At 35.6% G+C, this 10343-nt stretch overlaps 1 protein-coding gene across 1 annotated transcript in view; it reads right to left on the bottom strand.

The window, feature by feature from the left end:
* Positions 1–3297: 3297 nt before the first annotated feature.
* LOC134272145 (tudor domain-containing protein 5-like) overlaps positions 3298–10343 on the bottom strand; it is a 47893-nt gene continuing 40847 nt past the window's right edge. Inside the window, exons 15-22 of the mRNA XM_062754395.1 lie at positions 9284–9405; positions 8553–8667; positions 8234–8313; positions 7740–7896; positions 5399–5487; positions 5072–5190; positions 4758–4909; positions 3298–4245 (exon numbers count right to left, since the gene is read on the bottom strand). Coding sequence (XP_062610379.1) covers positions 3808–4245; positions 4758–4909; positions 5072–5190; positions 5399–5487; positions 7740–7896; positions 8234–8313; positions 8553–8667; positions 9284–9405 — 1272 coding nt within the window. The 3' untranslated portion in view covers positions 3298–3807. The remainder of the gene's footprint in view (positions 4246–4757; positions 4910–5071; positions 5191–5398; positions 5488–7739; positions 7897–8233; positions 8314–8552; positions 8668–9283; positions 9406–10343) is intronic.

Raw genomic sequence — 10343 nt, 5'->3', positions numbered from 1 at the left:
ATTTTTAGTAACCACGGCAACACCGTTCATCGAAATCAAAAACTGATACACAGAATTATGTATCTTAGTGTAGTCTACTTGTGTGCCAAGTTATATTGAAATCAGACTAAAACTGTAGAAGGAGTAGCATTTTGAAAGAATTTCACAGAAATTTCTATTTTTAGTAACCACGGCAACACCGTTCATTGAAATCAAAAACCGATACACAGAATTGTGTATCTTAGTGTAGTCTACTTGTGTGCCAAGTTATACTGTAATCAGACTAAAACTGTAGGAGGAGTAGCATTTTGAAAGACTTTCACAGAAATTTCTATTTTTAGTAACCACGGCAACACCGTTCATCGAAATCAAAAACTGATACACAGAATTATGTATCTTAGTGTAGTCTACTTGTGTGCCAAGTTATATTGAAATCAGACTAAAACTGTAGGAGTAGCATTTTGAAAGAATTTCACAGAAATTTCTATTTTTAGTAACCACGGCAACACCGTTCATCGAAATCAAAAACCGATACACAGAATTATGTATCTTAGTGTAGTCTACTTGTGTGCCAAGTTATATTGAAATTGGACCAAAACTGTAGGAGGAGTAGCATTTTGAAAAATTGTTTACAGACAGACAGACAGACAGACAGACAGACAGACGGACGGACGACGGACGCATTACTATCGCATAAGCTCTTCTGGTCTCTGACCAGTAGAGCTAAAAATGAAAAAACACCTGAAAAATTCAAAATAATGATCCAATCAATATGAAAATAGCAGGTGCACACCTTCATATGGTGAATAATATGTGTATAAATTTTCAGACAAATCCTTCCAACAGTTAATGAGAAATCGTCCGGACAAAATCTCGTCTACAGACAGACAGACAGACAGACGGACGGACGGACGGACAGACGGACATGGTGATTCCAATATACCCCCCCTAAACTTCGTTTGCGGGGGGTATAAAAAAAAAATATATTGTTGGTCAACTTTAATATTTGGGGATTTAAATAGCCCTAAAAATGAAAATGTAAAAATCACATTTAAAATGTTGGCTAGGTCTGGTGACAGCTAGGAAACAAGATTTTTTTTTTTGCCTATAGCTAATAACACCCCCTCTTCTTTGCAACAGGGACATAATTACGACAGAATTAACAGAGAGGCCTTGCCAAACCAATCCATTTCATTTCATGCTGGGGTGGGTTAAAAACTGCGTTTAATATCATTATAGTTCCCACTGACAGTACTGGTAAATAACTCATATCATTACTAGATATAAAGGGTGCGTTCAGAGTATTTCCAATGGTACCACCACCTCTTTGCCAATGGTAACAATTTGTACCATTGGTACCATTGGACCCATATGTACTCTGAACGAGTTTTGGGTAGAGTTGGTAGGAAACTCACCAATGTTAACAATGGCACCATTGGTGTACCATTTGTGACATTGGTGTATACCATTGATTTCTTAGAAGAAAAACAAAGAGTATTATTCTTGCTTGATGCATCATTTTGCAGCAAAAAATGCTTTCAAAAATACTTTTTAGTCCAGTAAATTATTTCTCCACAACAGAATTTTTCTCCAACTTGTCTTCCGGATTGTCAAATGTAAAATAATTAAATTAATTAATAAAATTTTGATTTTACATTAAATACACTTAGAAGTTATTAAAATAAATATTCTGAAACTTTCAGTCAAGAAAAACCACATTTAAAAAAGATGTTTCACACCTATATACACAGAGTTTATGTATATAGGTGATTAGGTGTGGTAAAAACATTACAATAATTTGTTACTTTCTCAGCTTTTTCCCCGAGGGAAAACTTTTATAGAATAATCTTGTTAATATTAATTTTACAGATAGAAAACGATTTATAGAGTAAAAATGAACCAAATTAAGCATAAAATTTATTAGAATTTACCAAATACCGCCCCGTAAACCTAGAGATCTCTCGGGTTCTCTGTTTAGTAGGACCGACTTGATCACTACCCGCCATTTTGTTTGACGTCATTAAAAAAGTTACCATCGCTAACAGAGCTCTAGTTCGTCTGCAGAAAAATCTACCTGTGGTAATTTTTTTCGGCAAACTTTGGTACCATTGGCATACCAATGGTGAGAAATTCTACCATGGGCAACTTTTGTTAGCCAACGGCAGTACTCTGAACGCACCCAAAGGCTCCCTGAGTCCCTGTATTCTAAATTAAAGGTTGATCCTTTTTAACATGTTACTGGATGGGAGGGATATATATTTAAAGAGACACTGTGACGCACAAAGGTGAATATTGACAAACGTAGAATTTTTGCATGACCCAATTAAATTTTGTTAAATTCCTAAAAGTATCAGATTTCAGAAAATGACAGGTTTCAAAACCTAAAAATTCTATTTTTGTGGAGAAAAATAAGTTAAGTATGCCCCATAACAAAAATATTGCTACATAGCGGCACTTCTTCCTCCCTATGTACGCGTGCGCAGAAGAAGTTGCCATAGTTACCGTGGTCTCAAGTACCCAGGATTAAATGAAAGTAGACCAAAAATGTTGTTGCATTCATTTTAAAAAGTTGTTTGAACATATCTCTCATCTTTGCATGCCCCAGTTGAATGTTGTTTACAAGTTAAAGAGTTAAGAGCTAAAAATAAAAGTGGCGTGAGCTTGACATACACGAAAACTATGAAAAAGATACAACCTTTGTTTTTCCGGCACTTGTATTGTGCAGTCTTTTCTTGGAGTTTAATTGTCATATCTTTGCTATATACTCATTATTTTCATAAGTCTTTCTCTGTATGCTACAGATATCTTAAAAGAAAAACATGATTTTGACTCATAGTGTTACTTTAAGCAATGAATCATTATTTTTTAAAAGTCTCATAACTGCAGGGGTAGGTGTAAACAAATTGAGTGACACTTTATTAACGGGTTATGAAAATTTGTTTGCACACACTGTTGCGGTTATGAGACTATATCTTTAAAAAAAAATGATGATTCATTGCTTATATTTCATATTTTGAAACCCTCTACCTTGACTGTAAATGTGATTTATATTAAAAAACCTATGTATTATCCTTTGTCACAGCTACAGTAACAGCTTCAGGTTAATGCGTCCGTGATTTTTGATTGTGATATTACACTTCCTCAACATTCAAAAATTGTGACGTCAAAGTAAAATACAGGCTTTAACCTTTTGGCACCCTTTCTGTGTTAGATGTTTTCAATGCAATAGATTTCCATTCACTTTATATGCAAAAAACATATGTAATGTAAATATACATGTATATTTGTCCTCAACAAAACATGAAGATAAAAGAAGAGTTAACTTTGTAACAATTTTATTTATAATAAATGGACTTTGTACATTCACTGGACAATGTACATTGTACATGTAATAATATTAATAAATTTGTAACATTTCCCTTTTTGGGGTTTTAAAAACTAAAGCACCATAAAGTTCTAGTCACTGATGGATTATAAAAGGGAATACACAAGAAATAACTCAACAGGATTGTTAACATGATAATCTATAATCTGAAAATTGTTATAAGCCTAGACACATTTATAAAATACATTGGAAGGCAAGGGAAATTGTAATTTCTACATTTGGGACCCAAAATTTGGGTAACACAATTTAAATGATAAAATATCTAAACTAAAAATTCAACAACTCTCCACACATTTTGTCAGTTCATCATATTGAAAACACAAGTAAAAGCACTATAAAAGAAGTTCAGGTATAATCACAAAGCAGTTTAGAGACTGCAGTCAAGCTTTGAACACATACATGGTAAAAAAGATAAATGCCTTCAGCGAAATTGCCACTTTTTTCTATTCTCCACTTGGACTCTGTTTGGGAATGTTAGGAGCTCCACGGCCCATTCCAGGATGTGTCTGGGCTGAGGTTCCATCCGATTTAAGATTCAGACTCTCCAGTAGCGGTACAAGTCCCGGTAACAAAAAATTCCCCAAAGGATTATTCGAGGCTGGCATGCCCCGTCCTAGCCCTAAAATGTTCCCCTGAGCTGCCCCAACAGAAGTGGGAGGCATCTGCTGCAAGGGGTCTGCCCCCACAGGGAAATTTGCACCAGATTGGGTATACTGATTTAGTAGTAGGGTCTGGAACATGTTGAGTTGCTGCTGTTGTTGATTGATTTGTTGTAGCAAACTGGTTGTATTTAACTGTGGAATGGACGGATTCTCGGTAGCTACTGGTGATTCCGATACCTGGGGCTTTGGCTGTGGCATACTTGCAACTGTGGCTACCGGCTAAAAAAAAATTGAATACTGTAAATTTTTTTTTATTTGCGAGAACTTTATTTTCGCGTATTTACATGAGACGGTATGCTCGCGAAATTTTCATTCTCACGTATGATAGAATTCCTTAAGATTATGTAAGGCAATGACCACAATTCGTGAAAATTTTGTCTCGCTAATAAAAAGAGTCAATGACTATCTCGCGAAAATAAGGTGTCGCGAAAATAAAGTGATCTACAGTACAGGACTGCAGGAGATGAACTTAAGGTATAGCAATTTCAAACTAGCATAATATTTTATTTTCCTCATAGCAAATTTGCTATTATAACAAAGGATTTTTCAGAAATATTTTCACTCAAGCATATCAACCATTTTTATACAAAAAACATAGGTAATCAGAGATTATGTACATGTATCACATAAGCTCCCCCACTTCGTTGTGGTGTGCTAAAAGCCTTACTATTATAATTTCTTTCAATAATTGGTTTCTTCATTTGTATTTTTTTCATGAACATTTGTCTTACTTTGAAAGACGTGTCAGTTCCAAAGACAATTTTCTGTGGTGATGCTGGCAAAGATTTTCTCTCCTCTTTTGTAACATCCTCAAATTGTCTTGGATCCACTCCCCTACTTTCAGCTCCCCTGACAGAAGCCTCAGATTCTCTACTGATAGTACCTAAAAAAGAATTTAAAATCTAGTTTGTATTCTTGATAATGAAAGGTTTTTCCCTGGTTACAGAAAATACGCTTAATTTATGTTTATGTATCTATCCATTACCATTTAACAAGAATATCAGAAACCATTTCGATTTTCAATACACATCGATACCTATTATACCTTGCTTGTTTTTCAGCAAACTCTCAAAACTTTTGATCTTCATTTCTACATCATTCAGATTATTCACTATTTCTTCTGTGTTTTCAGTACTGTTCAGCATTGACTGTAGCACTCTCTTCCTACAACATAACATTTCAAGCTTTAAAATATTCTGACATTCCTCTGTCCAAGGTTACATGTTCTTTCAAAATACAGAAAATGTACACTTTGTTCCATGATATATCATCATCTTCTATTCCATGATAAGTCACAATCGGAAGACAGTTGATTTACAGTACAGGTATAGAGACCAACATATCTATAGAGATGTGCTTCAGAGTAACTTACCTTTTGAACTGTAGGATCTGCAGTGTCTCTTCTATCTGTTCAGTACTTAACTGCTCTACATCACTGTCCTCTGTTTCAAAGTCTTCTCCCTAAATTAAATTTGAAGGTTAAAACATAGGTAATCAAAGATTACGAAGCTCACCTCGACGAATGTTATCAGTGTAAGTAATGCAAAACTCACATCATACATGTATTTTCTTAATGTCTAGTATTTATCCCAACAACAATATTCTTGCAAGTTGTGTTTAACCCCTTTACATGGCATGTACACATTTCTATGCATGTAGCATGAAAAACATGTATAGTGTGAACAAATATTCATAAATTTGTTAGTACTGCAGATATCAAGGACTTTCAAGTTCATTGGGATTAATCTGTTCCCAAAACTTTAACCTGGTCTCTTGTATGGAAAATATAGGTCAGATTCAGCATCCAAAGCAAGTCTGATAGTGTCCATCCCTAGATGCATCATCCATGCAAGTTTGGTTCAGGTAGGTCTTATAGTTACTTGGGAATGAAAATTTAGGTCAGATCCAGCATCCTAAGCAAGTCTGGTAGTGTCCATCCCTAGATGCATCATCCATGCAAGTTTAGTTCGGGTAGGTCTTATAGTTACTTGGGAATGAAAATGTAGGTCAGATCCAGCATTCCAAGCCAGATCTTGTCATTTTCCATCCCAGATGCATCATCCATGCAAGTTTTCTGGGTAGGGCTTATAATTCCTTGGGAATGGACCTGCTCTTAAAACCTTTAACCTGTTCACTCATCTAGAAAATGTAGGTCAGATCCAGCATCCGAAGCAAGTCTGGTAGTGTCCATCCCCAGATGCATCATCCATGCAAGTTTGGTCAGGGTAGGGCTTATAGTTCCTTGGGAATGGACCTGCTCCAAAGACTTTAACCTGGTCACTCATCTGGAAAATGTAGGTCAGATCCAGCATCTGAAGCAAGTCTGGTAATGTCTGTCCCTAGATGCATCATCCATGCAAGTTTGATCTGGGTAGGGCTTATAGTTACTTAGGAATTGACCTGCTCCAAAAATTTTAACCTGGTCACTCATCTGGGAAATGTAAGTCAGATCCAGCATCTGAAGCAAGTATGGTAGTGTCCATCCCTAGATGCACCATCCATGCAAGTTTGATCTGGGTAGACTTATAGTTACTTGGGAATGGATGTGCTCCAAAAACTTTAACCTGGTCACTCATCTAGAAAATGTAGACCAGATCCAGCATCCAAAGCAAGTCTGGAAGTGTACATCCCTAGATGCATCATCCATGCAAGTTTGGTTTAGGTAGGTCTTATAGTTACTTGGGAATGGAAATGTAGGTCAGATCCAGCATCTGAAGCAAGTCTTGTAGTGTCCATCCCTAGATGCATCATCCATGCAAGTTTAGGTCGGGAAGGTCTTATAGTTACTTGGGAATGAAAATGTAGGTCAAATCATGAATCCGATAAAATTTTTCTTGTAGTGTCCATCCCTAGATGCATCATCCATGCAAGTTTGGTCTGGGTAGGGCTTATAATTCCTTGGGAATGGACCTGCTCCAAAAATCTGTAACCTGGTAACTCATCTAGAAAATGTAGGTCAGATCCAGCATCCGAAGCAAGTCTGGTAGTGTCCATCCCCAGATGCATCATCCATGCAAGTTTGGTCAGGGTAAGGCTTATAGTTCCTTGGGAATGGACCTGCTCCAAAGACTTAAACCTGGTAACTCATCTGGAAAATGTAGGTCAGATCCAGCATCTGAAACAAGTCTGGTAGTGTCTGTCCCTAGATGCATCATCCATGCAAGTTTGATCCGGGTAGGGTTTATAGTTACTTAGGAATGGACCTGCTCCAAAAACTTCAACCTGGTCACTCATCTTGGAAATGTAAGTCAGATCCAGCATCTGAAGCAAGTATGGTAGTGTCCATCCCTAGATGCATCATCCATGCAAGTTTGGTCTTGGTAGAGCTTATAGTTACTTGGGAATGTATGTGCTCCAAAAACTTTAACCTGGTCACTCATCTAGAAAATATAGGTCAGATCCAGCATCCGAAGCAAGTCTGGTAGTGTACATCCCTAGATGCATCATCCATGCAAGTTTCGTTCAGGTAGGGCTTATAGTTACTTGGGAATGGACTTGCTCCTAAAACTTTAACCTGGGACGCCGACGCTTACGCCAGGGGTATAGCATAAACTCATCTCGACTTTGTTGAGGTGAGCTAAAAAGTGCACTTCATAAAAGTCAAGCAAGAATAAGAAAATAAATTATGTGAACAAATGACATGAAAGCCATCACAAGCACACTAGCCATTACTGGCCAGTTCTTTTGCCTGACAGTTATTATGTACAGCTTACCCTCCAGTATGGATCATCAGGATCAAAGCTCTCAATGAGTTGAGATACATTCTGCTCCAGTTCTTCTGACTCACACTTGAACAACTTGAGTATTCCAGGAACACCATTGAGTTCATATAGGGTGAGCACCTTCTGCTTAACACTTTTCACTCCGTATCTGAAAACATGGCAGTATCATTTATGTTAATGAAATACACTGTATTGTGAGAGCATGGTTCTAGCTCATATTCATACACATTTTGTGTTAAGGATCTCATACAATCTTAAAATTTAAGTTGCTGGTCTAATGATTTGAGATATTCAGATTAAAATACATAAAGAAAAGGGGTTGGGACTTTAAACTCACTTTAATATACTCATAATATTCAAGCTATCAGAGTTCAAGACCAGGAAATTTCAACTGTTTTTCATTTTACATGGGTTTGATCTAATGAGATTTTTTTTTTCATTTTTAACCTCTGCATCTATGCATCTCATACTCTATATTTACTTACTGATAAAGTTCATAGAACAATGCAGGGTACTCCTCTACACTGACTTTGATCTTGTTCACATGTGCTCTCTTCTGGAATAACTAAAACAAAAACAACTTGTGAAACTTGCAATCAAACTTGTCATTCTTCTCAAAAATAAGGTCTCAAAAATAAGTCTAGGTAAAATAAAACATCTAGTCTCATACAGTGAACTTTTCAAACAAAGTGGGTATGACACTTTACAGGAAATAATATACAGGCAAGTTATTAAGTACTTTGTGAGATAAGGGAAATAACTCTTGTTGATTGGGGAAATAAGGTTTCAGAGAGAGACTCTTACCATGGAGGTTAAGACATCATCTTCCCAGAAGAAGGATGAGACATCAGAAGACAGAAGATAGGCCACACCATCCAGGTTAATTAGATGTACCACCACCTCAGAGGTCAACTGAAGTCTGCAGGCAGAAAAATGTTGAATTTGTATTATTATATTACTTTGTTACAGCTTCATGCATGTCTTGCTTCATTTCCTAAAGATCCATTTACACTTGTCATGAAAAAAGTTACACTAAAGGTGGCATGTTTGATTAACTTAAGCACATACTTAGTTCTGGTGAAAACAGCATATATCGTAAAATATTTGTCTCAATTTTTGGCAGGTTTCCATCTATATTACCCCCTCATAGGAACTTTGGTTACATTTCATAAACCAACTAATTTTCATGTGGGAGAAATATCTGGGAGTTGCACAATCTTCTACCAAATATTTCTTGCTGTGAACCATTACTTTAATAAGCTGTTTTTGTGTAGAATATTGTGGATGGAAGTCACAATGACAAATTGCCGATAAATTATGTTGCAAATACTAAATAATCCTTGAACAAAAATGAAGTTCTCCTACATTCAATAATTTAGGACAGGATTATAGTTATTGACAGACAATGTAACAGACTGTGTGCCTTTTTTTTTTTAGCTCAAGATCCATCAGCAAGACAAATTCTCTTTACTCATTTCCCTGATTTAAATATTTTTTTGGGGGACAAATTTGAGAATGTTAATGTGGTTACTTACTGTAGAACATAATGTCTACTCTGGGCCTCCAAGGAACTCTGTGCAGCCAAATTTTCAAAATAGGTAGAATCTGAGAAAGTGCTTGCTGTCTCAGACTCACAGGAGAAGGGAAAATCAGCAATCTATAGAATACAGTAAAAAACACGCTATAGACAGGGTAGCTGAACATTGATATATATCTAATTGTTGAGTTTTTAAAAATATTGTAAATTACCTATATTATTAATAAAAGTGCAAAACAGTCTGAAGTATAAGTCTGGTCAATCATTCAAAAATTTGAAATTTATGTCAAATTCTGTATCGTAATATCCTCATGATAACATGATCAATACACCATTTTGACCATACTGATAAGATTTTAAAGCTAAAACAAATGCTCCCATCGCAGCTTTGAAGAATAAAATCTCATCTTTATTCAAGTGAAGAGCATAAAAGACATTATTTCAGATTCCAATAATAAAATTTTACAAATCAATGCAATCTAGTACAAATTTGTAATCATTGTAATAAAATGCAGTATTTTAACAATGGTCATTTCAAAATGGTATTATGAATAAATGTATACTGAGTTAAGTAGGAATGCATTTACAGACCCTCAAAATATTTACATTAAAATGTAAGACCCATGTTTCAAGCCATTAAAATACTTTTACTTCCCCCCTCGACAATATTTAAATTTCTGTCTTTGAAGTAAATCGAAACAAAAACATTATGTCACTAAAGTACTTTTAAAATCAAAGTATTTGACAAACTCTATTAAATTACTGCTTTCTGTTCAATTCAAATACTTATCATAGTGGCCTACGTCACGTAGTTAATGAATATGTTTGCCAATAAGATTGTTACCATGAATATAATTACAGATAACCCTTCCCCAAACAAAATGATTTTTCACCTTGGTCAGAGTTTATTTCTCCGTGGTTTTCATTCCACGAGAAAAACACATTTAGATTAATATCAAAATCCAAAATGTCACAGTACCCTTTTTTTCTATTTACCATTTCTCATTACGCTTTGAGACAAAATTTAAGCACTTGAAAAAAGTTTCGTCAAGGACAAG

Source organism: Saccostrea cucullata, unplaced genomic scaffold (assembly GCF_032062105.1).
Source record: "Saccostrea cucullata isolate Sc308-1 unplaced genomic scaffold, CSIRO_AGI_Scuc_v1 ctg188, whole genome shotgun sequence".
In the NCBI taxonomy this organism is placed as follows: Eukaryota; Metazoa; Mollusca; class Bivalvia; order Ostreida; family Ostreidae; genus Saccostrea; species Saccostrea cuccullata.
The sequence above is the reverse complement of the archived record's forward strand: the minus strand, read 5'-3'. Positions and strand labels throughout refer to the sequence as shown.